Source organism: Chiloscyllium punctatum, chromosome 6, assembly GCF_047496795.1.
Source record: "Chiloscyllium punctatum isolate Juve2018m chromosome 6, sChiPun1.3, whole genome shotgun sequence".
Classification (NCBI taxonomy): Eukaryota; Metazoa; Chordata; class Chondrichthyes; order Orectolobiformes; family Hemiscylliidae; genus Chiloscyllium; species Chiloscyllium punctatum.
Window position 1 is genome coordinate 38,334,050 of NC_092744.1, and position 22,960 is coordinate 38,357,009.

The 22,960-nt window shown below is 41.8% G+C and overlaps 1 protein-coding gene across 4 annotated transcripts in view; it reads right to left on the bottom strand.

The window, feature by feature from the left end:
- LOC140478886 (endothelin-converting enzyme 2-like) overlaps positions 1-22,960 on the bottom strand; it is a 192,450-nt gene that overhangs the window by 98,504 nt on the left and 70,986 nt on the right. For all 4 annotated transcript variants that reach the window (XM_072572465.1, XM_072572461.1, XM_072572464.1 and 1 more), the window contains exon 4: positions 10,972-11,187. In XM_072572465.1, the coding sequence (XP_072428566.1) occupies positions 10,972-11,187 (216 nt within the window). The remainder of the gene's footprint in view (positions 1-10,971; positions 11,188-22,960) is intronic.

Below are 22,960 nucleotides of genomic sequence, written 5' to 3' on the forward strand. Positions count from 1 at the left end.
CCTATCACCACCTCCCCTATTATATTACTTCTTTTAACACCTTCCCAGGTACTTTGTTGATAAAGGCCCCACAGTTACAAAAGCTGCCAATCACTGAGAAATACCACAGTATATTTGTATTGTACACTCAACACAAAATACAGAGATCCAAGAATGAAAGCAGATGCAGATGTATTGATTCAGTTTGAGGTTATTGCTTTTTTTATCAAACATCTATAAATTGAAAAAACGAATCAAATATCAAGTGTTTTGGAGAGCTCGAATGTGCAGAGATTATTGTTGAATGCACACTTGGCTATTAACCTGTGTCAACTTTCAAGCACTAATGGAATACCAGACCACTGTCACATATTAGAAGAGGAAAAAACTCATTACGTATCCCTTGTGTTTCACTTTTAAAATGTCAGACATTGTACAGTGGGAAGAATAAAATCTTAACAAATCTTGAAGAGGTGTTGAAAACAAAAAGTTACATAAAACCGCGTCACCATGAATTACCCATTTCCCCTCACTAGGTCGGATTTATCAAGTCTCATTTTCTTTAAAGCAGAATGGATTTTCTTCTCATCATCTGACATAAATGCCAAGGCTGGACTTGAACTTCACAGATCCATTTTCAAAAGACATTATATTGATTAAAAATTTCAGATCTTTTTTCTAATATGTTAGCATAATCACACAAATATAAATGGATAAGATGCCACATTTCTCACAGTAAAATTTGTTATTTCAAAACCTTCAATGAACAGTGTAACATTTACAAAAATGTTCTTTATTTGAATATTTTGGACAAAATTATTACAGAAACTGTAACAGTTAAAATGTGAACATTTTAGGTTTTAAATGTGGAAACACAAGAGTACAGGAGCAGGAATAGGTTATTCGGTCCCTCGAGCCTGCTATGCCATTCAATATGATCATGATTGATCATCGAGCTCAATATCTTAATCCTGCTCTCCCCCCATATTCCTTGATCCTTTTTTGCCACAAGAGCTATTTCTTCATCCTTCTTGTAAAACAATATTTTTCACTTTCTGTGGTTGTGAATTCCACATGCTCCACTACTCTCTGGGCGAATATTTTATACCTCATTTTGGTCCTAAAAGGTTTATCCCTTACCCTTAAACTAAACCAATGTAATCCTATTAGTACTTTATAGGTTTGTATGAAATCTCCTATCATTCTTCTAAACTATAGTGAAAACAATCCTAACTCACTCAATATTTCTTCATATATCAATCCTGCCTTCCCTGGGATCAATTTGGTAAACCTTTGCTGGACTCCCTTGATAGTAAGAACATTGTTCCTCAGATAAAGAGATCAAAACATTTCAGGTGTGGCCTCACCAATGCCTTGTATAAGTGAAACAAGACATCTTTATTCCCGTACACAAATCCTCTTGTTATGAATGCCAGGGTACAGTTTGCCTTCTTTGCTGCCTGCTGCAGTATCTGGTTACTTTCAGCAACAGGTGCACAAGGACACACAGGTCTCATTAAACAGTCCCCTCTCTAAATTTACAGCTATTCAAATAATAATCTGCCTTCCTATTGCTAAGCTCACACTTATCCACATTATACTGCATCTGCCGTGCATTTGCCCACTCACTCAGCCTGTCCAAATCACACTGCAAAATCTCTGCATTTTCCTCAAAGCTAACCCTTCCACCCAACATTGTCATTTACAAATTCTGAGATATTACATTTAGTTCCCTCATCAGAATCATTAATATATCTTTACTACCTGCCATTCAGAAGAAGACCCATTTATTCCAACTATTTTTTTCCGGTCTGATAATCATTTTTCTATCCATCTCAATACACTACATCCAATCCTATATGCTTTAATTTTACACATTTAGCTCTTTTGTGGGACATTATTTAAAGCCTTATGAAAGTCCAAATAAACCACACTGAATGGCTTGCCCTGATCAACTCTATTAGTTATATCCTCAAAGACCTCTAGTAGGTTTTTCAAGCATGATTTCGCTTTTGTAAATCTAGGCTGACTGTGCCTGATTCTACCACTGTTTTCAAAGTGCTTGGTCATACAATTCTTGAAAATGGACCCTGTCATAGAGTAGTAGAGCTGTAAAACAGACCTTTCGGTTCAACTTGTCCATGCGAACCAGATTTCTCAACCTAATCTAGTCCCATTTGCCGCACTTGGCCCATATCCCTCTAAACTCTTTCTATTCATATACCCATCCAGAAGCCTTTTGAATATAGTAACTGTACCAGCCTCCAACACTTCCTCTGGCAGCTCATTCCATACATGCACCACTCTCTGCGTGAAAAAAATTGCCCTTTAGGTCTCTTTTAAATTTTTCTCCTCTCACCCTAAACCTATGCCCTCTAGTTCTGGACTCCCCCACCTCAGAAGAAAGACCTTGTCTATTTATCCTATCCATGCCTCTCAGGATTTTATAAACCTCTATAAGATCACCCCTCAGTCTTCGACACTTCAGGGAAAACAGCCCTAGCCTGTTCAGCCTCTCCCCATAGCTCAAATCCTCCAACCCTGGCAACATCCTTGTAAGTCTTTTCTGAGTCCTTTCAGGTTTCACAACATCATTCCAATACGAGCAGGATCAGCATTGCACACAATACTCCAAAAATGACCTAACCAATGTCCTGTACAGCCACAAGCTGGCTTCCCAACTCCTGTACTCAATGCAAAATTTGCAATTTGAGAAAACATAATCAGCAGGATCCAAACCTGCACGGGGAAACCCCAATAGATTTCTCATCCTTCTTCCCTGCTATGAACAAAAGACTCGCTGGTCTAAAATTCAGTTTTATCTCTACTTCCCTGTTTAAAATAGTGGGAATACATTACTTACCCTCTAATATGTCAGAACTAATCCAGAGTTTAAAGTATCTTGGAAGTTTTAGTACAGATTCCATTAAGCAAAATACAATAATACCAACAAGACACAGACAGTAACATTAGAAAAATGGCTTTGCTTCCTATTCCATGTACTTATTATTTCAAGTTTGATAGGAATTTATTCATGCTGCAATATTTTCAAAACTGTCATTACACAGTTTTTAATTTACCTTTGAAACTTTTGCTGACATAACAACTAAAGTAAATTTTAAACAGTGGTGGCACAAAGAACCAGTGCTGCACTATTGTAACTGCAAGAGAAGTGCAGGTTTGTCAGATTTATGTGCCTAAAGATACAAGATATAGTTTAGATAATGTTTATTTAATGAGGAATTCAAAGAATCATTTAAGCCTCCAGCTCCGCAGTGCTCTTCAGATGTAGTATATCAATCAGCATGTGTTTCTTAATTGATTCATGGAATGTGGGTGTTGCCAGTTGAGTCAGTATACATAGTAATCCCCCCATACCCACAGGGGATACAAGACTTACCGCAAAAGCCCAAAATCACGGATAGTAGCAAATCCATTCACTTAAATGGGAAATTTACCTCCCCAGTAGCTCCCTGGTCCCTGGTTCTGGAATGTTCCGTGTAATATGTTCTGGCCCCAGTAAACCACAGGTAACTGAAACTGCAGAAACTGACTCAACGGATATGGCAGTGGCTCTGTATTGCCCATCCATAGTTACTCTCAAGATTGAACAGGAACGAACAGTTTATCATGTGAGGAACGTTTGAGGATCCTGAGTCTATACTTGATGGTGTTTCAAAGGGTGAGAGGGGATCTAATTGAAAATTACAGAATATTGATTGGCCTGGAGAGAGTGGATGTGGAAAAATGTTTCCATTGGTAGGAAAGACTAGAACCCGAGGGCCTAGCTTTTGAGTAATGGGAAGACAGAGATAAGGAGAAATCTCTTCAGCCAGAGAATGGTGAATCTATGGAACTGACTGTCACAGAGGCTGTGGAGGCCAGATCATTGAGTATATTTAAGACGGAGATAGACAGGTCTTGATTGTCAAGGGGATCAAGGGTTATGGGGAGAAAGCCAGAGAATGGGGTTGAGAAACTTATCAGCCATGATTGAATGGCAGAGCCGACTCAATGGGCTGAATGGCGTATTTCTGCTCCAATGTCTATTGGTCTTATGGTCTAAGTAGTTGTAGTGAGCTGCCTTCCTGAACCATTGCAGTCTTTACTGTATGTCTTTCCACAATGCCATTAGGGAGAGAGTTCATTGATTCTGGTCCACAAACATTGAAGGAATGTTGATATATTTCTAACTCAGGATCAGAATGGTGAGTGACTAAGCTGCAGATACTGGTGTTCCTATGTATCTGCTGCTATTGTCCTTCCAGATGATACTGGTCATGGGTTTAGAAGGTGCTTTCCACAGATGCCTTGTAGAATTTCTGCATGTATCTTGGAGATGGTACAAGCTGTGTTACTATGCATCTGTTTGGAAAGAGTGAATGTTTGCAAATGTGGTGCCAATCTAGATGGTGCCAAGATTCATGAATATTGTTGGAGCTGCTCTCATCCAGGAAAGTAGATATACACTCACACTCCTGGCTTGTGCCTTGTAAATGGTGGATCAGCTTTGCAGAATCAGAAGATAAGTTATTATTCCTAGCCTTTGTCTTGCTCTTATAGCCACAGTATTTGTGACTAGATCTGATTAATGGTAAGCCCTAGGATGTTAGTAGTGGGATATTCAGTGATGGTAATACCATTTAAAGTCAAAAGGTGTTGCTTAGATTCTCCCTTGCTGAAGATTGTCATTGCTTGGCATTAGTATGTCCTAAACGTAGTTGCCATTTGTCAGCCCAAGCCTAGATATTGTCTCGGTCTTCCTGCAATTTGACATGTAGTGCTTCAGTATTCTGAAGAGTCACAAATGATGCCGAACATCATCCAATCATTAGTGAACAGCCCTAGAACATTGTGACTCAGAAACGAGAATACTCCCAACTGAGCCACAGCTGACACCATCTAATAAATTTTTTCAAACCAAATCATCTAAACTTTTTTTTCAAAAGAGGGTCCAGCATCAACAGTATATTTCCCAAATGAAATGCTTGCTTGAGGAGCACAAAACGAGTCCATCAAATTAGGAAAACAACCAGAAATCCATCCCGTGATATTTCAATGCATTTAATGGGCCAACAAGTTGAAAAATTGGTTTTGTAGTGGCACCAAAAACACACAATTTTTACATATACTTGTATGAAAATGATATCTAATGATATTTTAACATATAATATTTCCTAATGTTTACACCAGTACAGCATAACATTGTTATATATTCAACCATATAAAATGCGCATCCTGGACTGTTGGTACATGCATTTTAGGCAAATAAATTCATTTTTATAACTTCAAATTTAACCTTTAGCCATTTTTGCCGTTTCTATTTCAGGCTGCCCTAACACTATTTTCCTTCTTATGCAGACTCTTGGGATTGAGGATGTTCTTGTTTCTGCTCCATTTTGAAAGGTTCTAAGATGTTTGATGAGTTTAATGCATGATCTGCAGACTCTTCCACAGGAGAACCAGGTCATGGTTGAAGACTTACTTTAATGTTGGATGATTTAAAAGCTTTCTCCAACTCCTTGATATAGTCTGTGTGTTTTTTCAAAGTCTTGGAATGTGTTCAAAAGTTTTTGTTTGACTAGCACTTTTGACCTCTTCAGGGATGTTTCAGGGCATCAATATGGCATTTCCCCTGTCTATCTGGGAGACTTCTTCCACCAGGTCCGAATAGAACAGCTGCTTTGGGAGTGTGGTGCCAACGACACACCCTGCCCAGAACGTTTTTTTTTCAGTGATTAGCTCCTTAATGCCATCCACCCATCTTGCTAGCATCTTGCAAAAGCACTGCCATTGGAACTTCACCAATGGATTGAAGTGCAAGTCTGCATGCCATATAGGAGTGCGAGTGCACCATAGTCACATGTTTAAGATCCTGGACTTTAAGTTTTCTTTTCATCAGTTAGGAAAACTCAGCACATTGGACGAATCAGTGATTCTCATTGCCCATGATTTTTCTTGTTGAGGAGGCTCATAAAATATGGAAAAAATGGACTAGTAACTTCATGCTTCCTCAGCTATTCACTTGTTCTCTTAAAGACATTTAATTTCTTCTTCCTGTCATTATTAACCTTAACAACCCTTTACCATCTTCTATTTTGTCTGTTAGTCCTTTATATATTATTCTCCTTCCACACTTGCATTCTTTTTTCCATTTCATTCTTCCCTTGTTTAGCTCATTTTTTGTCCTGTCCAATGATTATTGCTTGAAGTGCTGGATTTCACAAATAAAGGGTTGCCAAATTTTCAGGATCCTATAGGAGTTTCCAGGCATTGAAGACTAAGCTCTGGGACATGGCTTCAAGGAACCGGGGTTATAAAGTAGTTTTTAAAATATTGCGTTTGAAGAGTTACAAAATTAACTGATTTACACACATTCTCAAATTATCCAGTGTATAAGAATCTGTTTATTTTCCAGTTGCCAGAGAAAGGCAGTGTACCTCAATCATTGTAATTTCAGTATGCCACATAGACCTTCATACCTGCTGCACCATTCAATACATTATGGCTGATCTATGATCTAAATATACCTACCTGGCTTGACCCAAAATTCCTTATTAGCTTAAAAATATTTATTTAGTGGATCCAGTTCAGTTTCGGATCAATGTACATTGAGTTGGAGTCAACGGTTATACCACAGAATGTCATGCGAGTTGGTTAATTTTTTTGTTGGAAAAGGTTATTTTTGATGCTTACATGAACTTCTGTTGCATGTTACTCGTCAGTTCAAACCTTAATGTTCTCAAGGTCTACATATGGTAAGCTTCCATATTTGAGTTGCAAACACTGTGCAATCATATGCAACAATTCCACTTCTAACTTTAAGCTGGGAGAAGGTAATTAATGATGGAGCTGATGATGGTTGAACCTAGGACACTATAGAGTCACAGAGCCATACAGTACAGAAACAGGCCCTATAGTTCAACTAGTCCATGCCAAACGTAATCCCAAACTGAACTAAACCCAATGTTTTCACCTGCACTGAGGGGTAACCTTATAGAGGTTTTTAAATTATGAGGGGCATGGATAGGATAAATAGACAAAGTCTTTTCCCTGGGGTCGGGGAGTGCAGAACTAGAGGGCATAGGGTTAGGGTGAGAGGGGAAAGATATAAAAGAGACCTAAGGGGCAACTTTTTCTCGCAGAGGGGGTACGTGTATGGTTTGAGCTGCCAGAGGAAGTGGTGGAAGCTGGTACAATTGCAACATTTAAAGGCATTTGGTTGGGTATATGAAGAGGAAGGGTTTGGAGGGATATGGGCCGGGTGCTGGCAGGTGGGACTAGATTGGGTTGGGATATCTGGTTGGCATGGACTGAAGGGTCTGTTTCCGTGCTGTATATCTCTATGACTCTATGACATGCTTCCCACATCCTGGTACCTAACTCAAAGCTGTGTCTTCAACAAACTAGCAATTTCCTGTAATGAACTAGGAGATTATTATTCCGTCAGACCTCTTTCCCCACAGACGCTTAGAAGATTTCAACACAAACCTGCTGCCTTATTATTAGTTAGATGATAACACATACAAAGCTAAAGATTATTCAGTTAATAACATTAAGCCATAAAATATTTCCAATCATGAATTGCAACATAATTTAATTAATTGAACAATGAGTCTTAGATAATTTGCACTAAACGACATACAGGCTTATAGATTAACACAACCTCGCTGACCCCATTTCATCTCTTTCATATCTTTATTGGATCCAAAGTTTCCTACATCATAATTCACTTCCTTTGATTGTTCCTATATGGCTTTAAGTATTCCTTCTTCACCCTCCTTTCTTCACCCTCCATTCCAACACACCACCTTTTCCTCTAAAATTTCCCTTTCTTTGAAATCTCATAACTGGGGCTGACTAAGTGAATGAACTGCAAACAGGATTTAACTTCAATTTGGTTACAAGTTCAGTTGCAGATGCATGAAAATTATTGGCAACATTATCTTCCATTCATGTTGTCCTAATATGATACAGACCGGGCTTTGTGTTTAATTTTTTTTCTGTGCAAGTCCCTTGGGGTGATTTCTCGAAACACAAAGGCCACCATCCTCTCTGATTTGGCAGGCATGCTTATCACAAGGCCTGCATCTTTTGTAGTACAGTTTGTCCATTGCAAACTGAAATGTTGATGCATTAGTTACTTCTCTGCTTATTCAGATCAACAGTAAAAGAAGTAATTTAATAATGTCCATGCTGTAAGAGCACTTGAGAACATCTTTTTATATTTATCACTGAGAGCAGCTCTGCCAAACACATTGCCAAATTCAAAACTTCACAAAGTTAAAAAAAAGTTAAAGGTTTACAAAATTGTACCAATTTTATCATTTGAGAAGATTTGTAGCTTAGGTTGTGGTCCAAGTTGTAAGTTTGCTCACTGGGCTGGTAGGTTTGTTCTCAGACATTTCGTCACCATGCTAGGTAACATCATCAGTGAGCCTCCAGTGAACCGTTGGTGTTGTGCCTCACTTGCTATTTATCTGTCTCGGTTTGGAAATAATGTCATTTCCAGTTCCATTTCTGAGAGGTTGATAAATGGGGTCCAAATCTACACGTTTGTTAAAGGAGCTCCAGTTTGAATATATGACAGCCAGTCTGGCAGCATCCAAGAGGCAGGAGAGTCGATGTTTCAAGCAAAAGCTCTTCATCAGGAATGCATGCTGACGAAGAGCTTATGCTCAAAAGGTTGACTCTCCTGCACCTCGGTGCTGCCTGACTGGCTGTTCTTTTCCAGTGCCACACTTTTTGACTCTGATCTCCAGCATCTGTAGTCCTCACTATCTCCTATTTTGTATATGACATTTGATCTGCTGGTTGTTGGTATGGGGTCCTTTAAATTCATCAGGAGCTGTTTCAGTGTGGTGGTAGGTTTACGGGCTACCACAAAGCCTACACAAGACAGGTGAAATTAACTGGACAGACCTCCAAAAGAATGAAACCTGAAGGATCCAACACACCCCATTTCAATGGATTACCAAAGGTACATAAACAAGGAACCCCCCTCAGACCCATAATCTCACTTCCCAGTACAGTGACATACAGACTAGTAAAGGAACTGCAACGCAAACTGAAACACCTAGTAGAAGACTCAAGCCACTCCATCCACTCGACCCAGGAATTCCTTTACATCAAAGACACCAAGGTAGAGGACAACAAAGTCCTGGTTTCCTTCAATGTGACAGCCGTGTTCACATCAATAAACATCACCCTCGGCAAAGAAACACTGTCTCACTGCTAAACGAACCAAGGACACAAATGCCTGACAGCACCACCTCCATCAGCAAGAACAGCATCCTCAAACTAGTAGACCTGTACCTTAAAACCCACTTCACTTTCAACAACAAGAGCTAAAACAAATCAATGGGATACCTATGGGATCACCAATATCATGATTCTTAACAGAAGCAGTTGTGCAGAAGTTAGAACAAACAGTCCTTTTCACGATCCAGCCCAAGCTTTTGGTCAGCTATGTGGATGACATCTTTGTCATCACAAAACACAACATATTAGAAGAAACACACAAACACATGAACAACATCTTTACTGATATAAAGTTCACCAAAGAGGAAGAGAACAACAGCAGACCCCCCTCCTGGACATAACAATAGAACAAGAAGCCAATGGAGAACTGCAGACCAGCATCTACAGGAAAGACACGCACACTGACCAGACACTCAACTACAGGAGCAATCATCACAACACCCACAACAGAGCTGCATCAGGACATTATTTAAATGAGCCACAACACACTGCAGCACCCAGGAACTACATGAAGCCGTGGAAAAACACCTATACAACATATTCAAGAACAGCGGGTACCTGACAAGCGCAGTCCACCGATTCCTGCACAACAGACCCAAACAAGACATAACACACCCAGAAATTCTAGCTACCCTGCCATACATCAAAGACATATCAGAGATGACGACCAGACTACTCTGGCCCCTAGGATCATGGTATCCTGCAAACCTACCACCACGTTGAAACAGCTCCTGATGAATGTAAAGGACCTCATACCAACAACCAGCAGAATGAACGTCAAATACAAAATACCCTGCAAGGATTGCAACAAACATTGCATTGGACAAATGGGCAGGAAACTAGCCACTAGGATACATGAGCACCAACTAACCACCAAAAGACATGACCAACTATCACAAGCATCCATACACACAGACGAAGAGGGACAAAGTTTGACTGGAAGAGTACATCCATCCTAGGACAGGCTAAACAAAGACATACACAGGAAATCCTAGAGGCCTGGCCTTCAAACTGGAACTCCATTGACAAACATATAGATTTGGACCCCATTTGCCAACCTCTCAGAATCAGAACCGGAAATGATAATCGCCTCCAACAACAAACCGAGACAGATAAAGAGCAAGTGCGACAGAACACTCATGCTTCACTGGAGGTCACTGATGACGTTACCTAGCATGGTAATGAAACATCTGAGAATAAATCTACCAGCTCAGCAAACAAATTTACAACCTAATTTTACCACTGCAATGAAAGCAACATTAAAAAACTTTGCATCTTCTCAAATTTCAAAGTATTACCTCATAATTTTGGTTTTGTAGGAGGGGGTTTTGCCAAGATTTATTGTGCAATCATGTACTGGAAGTTTTTTAAATAAAAACATGTTTGCAATAGTTCAATTCTTGAATGTAACATTGCAAGCTGGACTGAAGCCTGCCATGATAAATGGATTTTCATTTATTATGTGCATTCTAGCCATCTTTTTCTGGTTACAGGTATCACAATGATTTCTAACCAAGTATGTTTTGCATTTAGCAATGCACAACATATTATCAAAGGAAGTTTTTCAAACACCATAAGTAAAGCAAAATGTAACACTTTAAATGGTAAAACTGTTAACTGCAGAGATGAGTAATGGATGTCAAAAAGTATGTTTATTATATTAATCTGACATAAATAAACTACATGTCAAATCACATTCAATAATTATCATATCTTTTTCCTTTTACTTACCCAAAAGATGTTTCATAACTGCCTGGTTCTGGTCCCATAAACTATTAAAGGTATTCCAACGTGACCTTCCATCTGGCAATGGATTTTTCTTTATCCATCCCCCGCAGGCATACTGATAAAAGTCATTGCAGGGGCCCACTGAACGGTCTAGGGATTCTGTTATTTTCGCAGCGACCATGATACAAGTTTCGGTCAGACAAATTTTATGTGAAGGATCTGCAAAACGAAAAATGCATATAGAATTCCCTTTCACAACAATAAATCATAAATGTCAAGTGGTAAGTTAATATTGAGGTTTGGTCATTTTCCTGAGGTGACATATAAAACAGAAATGGAAAATGACTTTCATGCAATCACCATTCAACTCAACAAATTTGGTTAGGTCAGACAGGTCCAAGGTTGAGAAAGAAGAATAGAAAAATTGAATTTTAAATAATTAGACTCGGAAATAGTATAGCCAAGAAGCAAAAGTAATATTTGAAAGATAGGTTAAGTAGCACTGTACTATTAAAATAATATTTTGAGGCAATTGCTATAGTTGTCTTTGTATTCCAATGTCTCTAGATTTCAATTACTGCAATATTAATATTATTTTCAGCATCAGTTCTAAGCTGGAAAATCAACTAAGAATTACACTTCAATATCATGTTGAAAGCCTAAAGGATAGAAATGAGTAGTCCACGAACTGCCATTACGTGGCATCTCAAGACCTCGTGAAGTGGTTCCATAGCTGATGAAATGAATTGTCGTCACTATTAAAAGTCGGAAAACACTGTAAGCAGTTTTCACATGTAAGCTCATATACAGCAGTAATGAATAACCAAATAATTTATTTCAGGAATAAATGTTTGCCAGGCCACAAATGCTTTTCCTCAAATCCTGAATGTCACATCTTTTTAGATTTTTTAGATTACTTACAGTGTGGAAACAGGCCCTTCGGCCCAACAAGTCCACACCGCACCCGCCAAAGCGCAACCCACCCATACCCCTACATCCACCCCTTACCTAACACTACGGGCAATTTAGCATGGCCAATTCACCTGACCAGCACATCTTTGGAGTGTGGGAGGAAACCGGAGCACCCGGAGGAAACCCACGTAGACACGGGGGAGAACGTGCAAACTCCACACAGAGAGTCGCCTGAGGTGGGAATTGAACCCGGATCTCTGGCGCTGTGAGGCAGCAGTGCTAACCACTGTGCCACCGTGCCGCCCATCTTATAAATTCTTCATTTCCGATCATAAATTATGAAATAATTTAACTAATTGAACGAATTTTAGAAAATTTGTACTAAACAACACACAATCTTATCGATGAACACAACATTCAGTGACACTATTTCATCTCTTTCATAACTCAATAGGATTCTTAGCTTCCTGCATCATAGTTTACTTCCTTTCACTGTTCTTTAAGTATTCCTTACGCCTCCTTTCTTCACTCCATTACACCACCTCACCTTCTCTCCTAAAACTTTCCTTTATTGAAAATATCATAACTGGGGCCTGCTAAGTGAACAAACCGCAAACAGGATTTAGCTTCAGTTTGGTTATAAGTTCAGTTGCAAATGCATGAAAAGTATTGGCAACATTATCATCCATTCATGTTGTTCTAACATGATACAGACCAGGCTTCGTGTTTTATTTTTTTTGTTCCCAAGTCCCTTGGGGTGATTTCTCGAAGCACAAAGGCCACCGTCTTCTCCAATTCGATAGGCTTGCTTGTCACAAGGCCTATAGCTTATGCAGTACAGCTTTTCCACTGCAAACTGAAATGTTGACGCATTTAGTTACTTCTCTACTTATTCAGATAAACAGTAAATGAAGAATCTTTGGAGGATTTTTTTTTTGACACTCCTGTTTTTTTTGGAATTCAGACATTTTTTCTTCTTTTCGAGCCTGATTTTCCCCGGCACCCATGTCGCATGTGTGAATGTGTCAGACACAGTGAAGAACAACAAATGTGTAAATCTTTATTTATATTCCTCCACCAGAAAGAAAGGAAACACCCAACTGGCTAGTGACAAGCTGTGCTCTTCTCATCAAAGGACAATTCTGCGTGATCAAACAGTGAAGGAAAGGGCAGGGATTAAATCAAAACAGAGTTGAAGGGGGAAATAATATACTCCATTCCCTGCGGTGCCCACCTCTCCCTGAACCGACCAAGAGTGCTGGCAGACATTGCGTGCTCCTTCTCCAGAGACACCTGGGCTCTGACATAAATGCGGAAAAGGGGCAGGCAATCGGCTCTCACAATCCCCTCCAGTTTGGCCAGGCCCAGGAGCAAACTCACGAGGAGGTCCTCTGACCTGCCTTCCCCGCCTCCGCACTGGGTGCCCGAAGATCAGGAGCGTGGAACAGAAGTGCAGCCAGAGACAGAGAAGACAGTTTTTAAGAAACTTAAAAATGGAGTGCAGGCGCCCACACCCATTATATAGATGGTCCACTGACTCCACAGCACCATAGAATAAGCAGTTGGGCTGGGAGTCTGTGAACCGCCACTCATCAGAGGATTTTTTCTTATCTTTTTCCTTTGTTTAACCCCCACACTACCTTCCCCAGCATCCATGTTGTGTGTGTGCAGGTGTGAGACAGTGAAAGACACTAGGTGCACGAATCTTTATTCAACTTTCCACCACCAGGAAGAAAGGAAACACCCAAGTGGCCAGTGATAAGCAGTGCCCTTCACATCAAAGGGCAATGCTGAATGATCAAACAGTGATGGGGAGGGCAGGGATTAAATCAAAATAGAGCTGGAGGGGGAAATAATGCACTCCACTCCCTGTGGCGCCCACCTCTCCCTGAACAACTCCAGGGTGTTGGTGGACACCGCGTGCACCTTTTCCAGAGATACCTGGGCTCTAACGTAACTGTGGAAGAGGGGCAGGCAGTCGGCCCTAATGACCCCCTCCACGGCCCACTGCCTGGACCTATTTATGGCCAGTTTAGCCAGGCCCAGAAGCAGACCCACGAGGAGGTCTTCAGACCTGCCCTCCCTCCTCAGTACCGGGTGTCCGAAGATCAGGAGCATGGGACTGAAGTGCAACCAAAAGCAGAGAAGAAGGTTTTTAAGAAACTTAAAAAGGGAGTGCAAGCGCCCACACCCAATATATAGATAGTCCACAGACTCCACAACACCACAGGACAAGTAGTTGGGCTAGGAATCCGTGAACCATCTCTCATTGGAGGATTTTTTTTAACATTTCAAGTCCAGCATAACTCTTCTTCAGAACTGCCGGTTGGATTCAAAACATGATGGATGGTGAAATAACTGAAGGTGGTATCCCATCACCAAGTCATCTTTTATTTACATGTGCAAAATACTTGACACTGGTCTGGCTTCCTCAGAGCCAGCTCTCAGAGTGAATAGAACCCCTGGCACTCCTGTTTATATTTTTTTTACACTGATCCAGCTCCCTCAAGAGCCAGCTCTCAGAGTGAGAAATGCCCCTGATAGTCCTATTTATTTGTTTTTGTTTATTTTGCAGTAGTGCTTATTTTTTCCCCAGCACCCATGTTGTATGTGTGCAGGTGTGTGACGCAGTGAAAGACACAAGGTGCACAAATCTTTATTCAAATTTCCACCACCAGGAAGAAAGGAAACACCCAAGTGGCCACTGATAAGCAGTGCCCTTCACATCAAAGGGCAATGCTGAATGATCAAACAGTGGAGGGAAGGGATTAAATCAAAATAGAGTTGGAGGGGGAAATAATGCACTCCACTCCCTGCGGGGCCCACCTGTCCCTGAACAACTCCAGGTAGTTAGTGGACACCTCGTGCTCCTTCTCCAGAGACACCCGGGCTCTCACGTAACATCGGAAGAGGGGCAGGCAATCGGCCCTAACGACCCCCTCCATGGCCCGCTGCCTGGACTGGTTTATGGCCAGTTTGACCAGGCCCAGGAGCAGACCCACAAGGAGGTCTTCAGACCTGTCCTCTCTCCTCCATACCAGGTGCCTGAAGATCAGGAGCGTGGGACTGAAGTGCAACCAAAAGCAGAGAAGAAGGTTTTTAAGAAACTTAAAAAGGGAGTGCAAATGTCCACACCCAACATATAGATGGTCTATGGACTCCACAGCATCATAGGACAAGCAGTTGGGCTGGGAGTCAGTGAACCACCACTCATTGGAGGATTTACTTTAATTAAGGCAAGCCTGATTGGCTGTTGTTAATAATGACTGACTATTTTAATTAAGTGTAGGATTTCTCTGAAGTTAATGGTTCCAAGCTGATACGCGTGGCAATGGTAACATATCAACCCTTGATTAGGATCACATCATCAAATTATCTGGTCCATATAAATCCAACCCAGCCAGTTACCACCCATTGGTCTATTCTCCATTATTAGTAAAGAGATGGAAGGTGTGATCAACAGTGTTTTCAAGCAGCACCTACTCAACAATAACCTGCCCAGTTGGATTCTGCCAGGGCTGCTCAGCTCCTGACATCATTACAAACATGGACAAAAGAGTCGAATTCCAGAGGTGAGGTAACAGTGACAGTCCTTGACATCAAGACTGTATTTGACAGAGTGTGGCATCAAGGAGCTCTAGCAAAACTGGAATCAATGGGTATCAGGGGACAAATTATTTGCTGGTTAGAGTCGTACTTGGTACATAGGAAGATAGTGGTGGCCGTTGGAGGTCAGTCATCTCAGCTCCAGGATATCTCTGCAGGAGTTCCTCAGGGTAGTGTCCTCGGTCTAACCATCTTCAGCTGCTTCATCAATTGCCCTCCCTCCATCATAAGGTCAGAAATGGGGATGTTCGCCAATGATTACATAAATTCAGCACCATTATTACTGCTCAGACACTGAAGCAGTCCAGTTCCAAATGCAACAAGATCTGGACAGTATCCAGGCTTGGGCTGGCCAGTGGCAAGTAGCAAATATGCCAGGCTATGACCATCACCAGTAAGAGACAATCTAACCACGACTCCTTGACATTCAATGATGTTACCATCACTGAATCCTCCACTATCAACATCATAGGAGTTATCATTGATTAGAAAATCAACTAGACTCACCAGATAAATGCAGTGACTACAACAACAAGTCAGAGTCTCGGAATACTGTGGTGAGTAATTCACTTCCTGACTCCCACCATCTATAATGCACAAGTCAGAAGTCGGATGTAATACTCCCGACTTCCCAGAATGTGTACAGCCCCAACAATACACAAGAAGCTCAACATCATCCAGGACAAAGCAGCCCACTCGATTGGCACTTTATCGAGAAGCATCCACTCCCTCCACCACCAATACTCAGTAGCAGCAGTGTGTACTATCTACAAGATGCACTGCAGAAATTCATCAAAGATCCTCAGACAGCCCCTTCCAAACCCATGACCACTTCCATTTAGAAGGTCAAGGCCATCAGATATATGGGAACAGCGCCACCTACAAATTCCCCTCCAACCCACACACCATCCTGACTTGGAAATATGCTGCAATTCCTTCACTATCGCTGATTCAAAATCCTGGAATTCCCTCCCTAATGGAATTGTAGGTCAACCCACAGCCAGTTGGCTGCAGCAATTCACAAAGGCACCTCAACACCACCTTCTCAAGAGCAATTAGAGATGGGCATTAAATGCTGGTCAGGAAGCAATGCCAATAACCTACAAAATGAATAATCTTTTTAAAAGTGCGTAATGATCTATCACTAGCCATCCTCAGCAGATCTTTCCTGGTCTCTTCCTGGGGTTTACACCACTCAAAGCTGGTCTTCAGCCAATTAGATTAATTCTATGAGACAGAGTTGAAAAGAACGATGCTGGAAAAGCACAGCAGATCAGCCAGCATCTGAGGAGCAGAAGAGTCAACGTTTCAGGCATAAGCCCATCATCAGGAATGTGGTGGTGGGGAGGTGCAGAAGAAGGCTGAGATAAATAGGAGGGTGGAGGTGGAGCTGGAGGGAAGGTAGTTGGAAGGGTGATAGGTAGATGCAGGTGGGGGATGATGGTAATAGGTTGGAGCAGAGGGTGGAGCAGACTGTGGAAAAGAAGATGAATAGGTGGGACAATTCAAGAGGGTGGTGCCAAGTTGGAGGGGTGGATTAGGAAGAGGTGAAGAGACAGGAGATGAGGAAACTGGTGAAATCTACCTTGATGCAATGTGGTTTGAGGGTCCCAAGGCAGAAGATGAGACGTTCTTGCTCCTGGCGCGAATGGCTAGGATTTGGTGGTGGAGGCGGCCTAGAACTCGCATGTCTTTGGCGGAGTGGGAATGGGAGTTGAAGCATTCTGCCAAGGACATGCAAGTCCTGGGCCTCTTCCACTGCCAAATTCTAGCCACCTGACACCTGGAGGAAGAGCGCCTCATCTTCCACCTCGGGACTCTCCAACTACAGTGCATTAACATCGATTTCATCGGTTTCCTCATCTGCCCTCCCCCCCCACCTCATCCGTCCAACTCGGCACCGCCTTCTTGAACTGTCCATCTTCCTTCCCACCTACCCACTCCACCCTCCACTCTGACTTATCACCATCAACCCCACCTGCATCGACCTATTGCCTTCCCTGCTACCTTCCCTCCAGCCCCAACCCCCCTCCTCCTATTTATCTCTCAGGCTCTAACCTGGCCAATTCAGACTGAGTCTGTTTAGTTTCTGTACTTTTACTGCATGCTTGTTCAAGTTTCTTCCTCAAATATACCTATTCAATGTGCCCTCTTCTTCCACAGATTCTATATACTGGCCATTCACTGTATAACCTGTTTTTCAACATGGATGACAATTTTGGAGTCTTCATTGGAGATCATCTCACAGTCACTAATTTATGAACTCTCATGGCGTTGAGTTTTCATGGTTTCTAGTTCTATTGAAATTGCTATTTCCAATGCTTAAAGTCTACAATTCCTTTGCCTCACTAATCGTTTCTGGATTGCTTTGTATCTTTAACCAGTCTGTCTCTGACAGCATCATTTATGTTGTCTCCAAATTTGCAGAGCTCTGCCAACTTCTTTAACATTCTAAGAACTGGGAGAAAGATTCACCATTATGTTGGTTGCCTTTCTGGAAGCTGAACCTTTCAGTAATCACCAAAGGTTTTGGTGAAAAATGGTTATGTAGGATTCCTACTTTATTTTCATCAGGTTTGGAACCTGCCTTCTCTGACTATCCAAGACTCCGCAGGAAGTTAAGAGTTTTCCCCCATAATGATCTGCATCAAGTTTGTTAGCTTGAACAAAATAATGGAATACCTCTATGTAGGCATTCCAGCTCTCTATATTTTCATCATATGGTCCTATAGAGCTGAATTTTCTTGTCAATTTATATTTTCCTTTTAAAGTGTGGCGGGTCTATAGAGCATGCTGCACCACAAAAATGTAAGCCCTCCTTTGCTTCTTCCAGTTTAAACGAGATATTCCCAATGTTGCCTGTTTCTTTCTGAATTTACACCCCTAGATCAAAACCACTTGCCTCCACATAGGGTACTCACAAAACAAACTGCGGTTACTGGAAATTTGATCACTTTGATGGGATTGTACTATAGGCCAACACCACCACTCCTCCACAGTGCACCCCCCCCCCAACCCCCACCACACCACGCACCCTTTCTCTCCAGCAGAAAATTGAGGAGCAAATATGTATAGACATCCTAGATATCTGTCAGAATAAAAGTAGAGGATTTTGATTTTCCTAACAATCGATTTGGACTGCTATAATGTTAAGGGGTGACGGAGGACATTGTTAAGTGTGTTCAAGAAAATTTTCTTCATCAATATGTAGATGTACCAATTAGAGGAGGAGCAAAACTCAACCTTCTCATGGGAAATAAGGGAGGGCAAGTGACTAAGGTGTTAGTGGGGGAGCACTTTGGGACCAGTGACCATAATTCTATTAGTTTTAAAATGGTTATGGAAAAAGGATAGGCCTGAACCACAAGTTAAAGTTCTAAATTAGAGCAAAGCCAATTTTGACAGTATTAGACAGGAACTTTCAAAAGTTGTGGAAGGCTGTTCACAGGAAAAAGGGATGACTGGCAAGTGGGAGGCTGTCAAATGTGAGATAAGGAGAGTCCAGGACAGCATATTCTGTTAGTGTAGGAGGAGTAGGGAACAGTGGATGACTAGGGACATTGAGGTTCCGATTGTGAAAACGGAGGCATTTGTCAGGAATAGACAATTGGGAACAAGTGAATCCCTTGAAGAGTATAAAGGGAGTAGGAGTACACTTACGAGGGAAATCCAGAAGGCAGAAAGGGGACATGAACAAACCTTGGCAGATAAGGTTAAGGAGAATCTGAAGAGTAACTAGCAAGAAAATAGGGTGCCTTAAAGATTAATGAAGCCATCTATGTGTGTAATTACAGGAGAAGAGTTCGATACTAAATGAATTTTTTGCATTGGTATTTACTGTGCAGAGAGATACGGAAGCTAGGGAATTTGGGGGGAATAAATACTGATGTCTTGAAAAGAGTGCACATTACAAAAGAGGAGGTGCTGGAGGTCTTAAAATGCATAAAGGTAGATAAACCCCTAGGACCTGATCAGGTTCTATCTGTAAGAATAATAGGGTAGTTACGGTAGGGGATTTTAAACTTTCCAAACATCGACTGAGACTGCCATAGTGTTAAAGGTTTAGATGGAGAGGAATTTGTTAAGTGTGTACAAGACAATTTTCTGATTCAGTATGTGGATGTACCTACTAGAGAAGGTGCAAAACTTGACCTACTCTTGGGAAATAAGGCAGGGCAGGTGACCTAGGTGTCAGTGGGGGAGCACTTTGGGACCAGCCACCCTAATTTTATTTGTTTTAAAATAGTGATGGAAAAGGATAGACCAGATCTAAAAGCTGAATTTTTAAATTGGAGAAAGGCCAATTTTGACGGTATTAGGCAAGAACTTTCAAAAGCTGATTGGAGGCAGATGTTCGCAGATAAGGGACGGCTGGAAAATGGGAAGCCTACAGAAATGAGATAACAAGAATCCAGAGAAAGTATATTCCTGTCAGGGTGAAAGGGAAGGCTGGTAGGTATAGGGAATGCTGAATGACTAAAGAAATTGAGGGAAAGTGAGGACTGCAGATGCTGGAGATCAGAGCTTTGGTGAAGAAAAAGAAGGAAGCATATGTCAGGTACAGACAGGATAGATCGAGTGAATCCTTAGAAGAGTATAAAGAAAGTAGGAGTATACTTAAGAGGGAAATCAGGAGGGCAAAACAGGGACATGAGATAGCTTTGGCAAATAGAATTAAGGAGAATCCAAAGGGGTTTCACAAATATATTAAGGACAAAAGGGTAACTAGGGAGAGAATAGAGCCCCTCAAAGATCAGCAAGGTGGCCTTTGTGTGGAGCCACAGAAAATGGGGGAGATACTAAATGAATATTTTGCATCAGTATTTACTGTGAAGAAGGATATAGAAGATATAGACTGTTGGGAAATAGATGGTGACATCTTGCAAAATGTCCAGAATACAGAGGAGGAAGTGCTGGATGTCTTGAAACGGTTAAAGGTGGATAAATCCCCAGGACCTGATCAGGTGTATCCAAGAACCCTGTGGGAAGCCAGAGAGGTGATTGATGGGACTCTTGCTGAGATATTTGTATCATCGATAGTCACAGGTGAGGTGCCGGAAGACTGGAGGTTGGCAAACGTGGTTCCAATGTTTAAGAAAGGCGGTAAAGACAAGACAGGGAACTATAGACTGGTGAGCCTGACCTCAGAGGTGGGCAAGTTGTTGGAGGGAATCCTGAGGGACAGGATTTACACGTATTTGTAATGGCAAGGACTGATTCGGGATAGTCAACATGGCTTTGTGCGTGGGAAATCATGTCTCACAAACTTGACTGAGTTTTTTGAAGAAGTAACAAAGAAGATTGATGAGGGCAGAGCAGTAGATGTGATCTATATAGACTTCAGTAAGGCATTCGACAAGGTTCCCCATGGGAGACTGATTAGCAAAGTTAGATCTCATGGAATACAGGAAGAACTAGCCATTTGAATACAGAACTGGCTCAAAGGTAGAAGACAGAGGGTGGTGGTGAAGGATTGTTTTTCAGACTGGAGGCCTGTGACCAGTGGAGTGCCACAAGGATCGGTGCTGGGCCTTCTACTTTGTGTCATTTAGATAAATGATTTGGATGCGAGCATAAGAGGTACAGTTAGTAAGTTTGCAGATGAGGTGTAGTGGACAGTGAAGAGGGTACCTCAGATTACAACAGGATCTTGACCAGATGGGCCAATCGGCTGAGAAGTGGCAGATGGGAGTTTAATTCAGATAAATGCGAGGTGCTGCATTTTGGGAAAGCAAATCTTAGCATGACTTTTTCACTTAATGGTAAGGTCCTAGGGAGTGTTGCTGACCAAAGAGACCTTGGAGTGGAGGTTCATAGCTCCTTGAAAGTGGAGTCTCAGGTAGATAGGATACTGAAAAAGGTGTTTGGTATGCTTTCCTTTATTGGTCAGAGTATTGAGTACAGGAGTTGGGAGGTCATGTTGCGACTGTACAGGACATTGATTAGGCCACTGTTGGAATATCATGTGCAATTCTGGTCTCCTTCCTATCGTAAAGCTGCTGTCAAACTTGAAAGGGTTTAGAAAAGATTTACAAGGATGTTGCCAAGGTTGGAGGATCTGAGCTACAGGGAGAGGCTGAACAGGCTGGGGCTGATTTCCCTGGAGCATCAGAGGCTGAGGGGTAACCTTATAGAGGTTTACAAAATTATGAGGGGCATGGATAAGATAAATAGACCAAGTCTTTTCCCTGGGGTCGAGGAGTCCAGAACTAGAGGGCACAAGTTTAGGGTGAGAGGGGAAAGATATAAAAGAGACCTAAGGGGCAACTTTTTCACGCAGAGGGTGGTACGTGTATGGAATGAGCTGCCAGAGGATGTGGTGGATGCTGATACAATTGCAACATTTAAGAGGCATTTGGATAGGTATATGAATAGGAAGGGTTTGGAGGGATATGGGCCAGCCACTGGCAGGTGGGACTAGATTGGGTTGGGATATCTGGTTGGTATGGACGGTTGGACAGAAGGGTCTGTTTCCATGCTGTACATCTCTATGACTCTATGACTGTAGGTGCATCTCAGGACATTGTGGAAAGCTATGTAAGAAATTGTGGAACCCCTAGCAGAGGTATTTGTATCATCACAGCCACAGGTGAGATGCCAGAAACTTAGAGAATGTCTAATGTTGTGCCATTATTTAAGGAAGGCTGAAAGGAAAAGCCATGAAACTATAGTGGTGGGTACGTTGTTGAAGGAAATTCTGAGTGACAGAATTAACATCCATTTGGAGAAGCAGAGGCTGATTAAGGATAGTCGGCATGGCTTGTGTGAGAGAAATAGTGTTTCAAAACTTGTCTGAGGTTTTTGAAGAGGTGGTGAAGAAGACAGATTTGTAGATGTTGATGACATGGATTTTAGCAAGGCCTTCAATGAGGTTCCACATAGTAGAATGCTTAGCAAGGTAAGATCACATGGGATTCAGGGACAGCTGGCCAACTGGATACAAAATTGGCTTGATGGTGGGAAAGAAGCTGGTGATTGAGGGTTGTTTTTCGGACTAAAGACCTGTGACCGGCGGTGTGCCACAAGGATCAGTTCTGGGTCCACTGCTGTTTGTCATTTGTATGAATAATTTGGGCGAGAATATAGACACTTGATTTTTCTGTTTGGGGATTACACCAAAACTGGTGGTAAAGTGGACAGTGAAGAAGGTTATTTAAGAGTACAAAGAGATCTTGATCAGCTGGGCCACTGAGCCAAGGATGGCAGATAGAGTTTAATTTAGATAAATGAGAGGTGCTGCATTTTGGTAAAAGAAACCAGGGCAGGACTTACACACTTAATGGTAGGACATAAGGGAGGTGTTCCAACAGAGAGACCTAGGAGTGCAGATGCATAGCCCCTTGAAAATGGCATGCTAGTTAAGCAGTGGTCAAGAAAGCATTTGACACACTTGCTTTCATTGGTCAGAGCACTGAGTATAGAAGTTGGGACGTATGTTGCATCTATCCAAGACATTTGGAGTACTGCATACAAT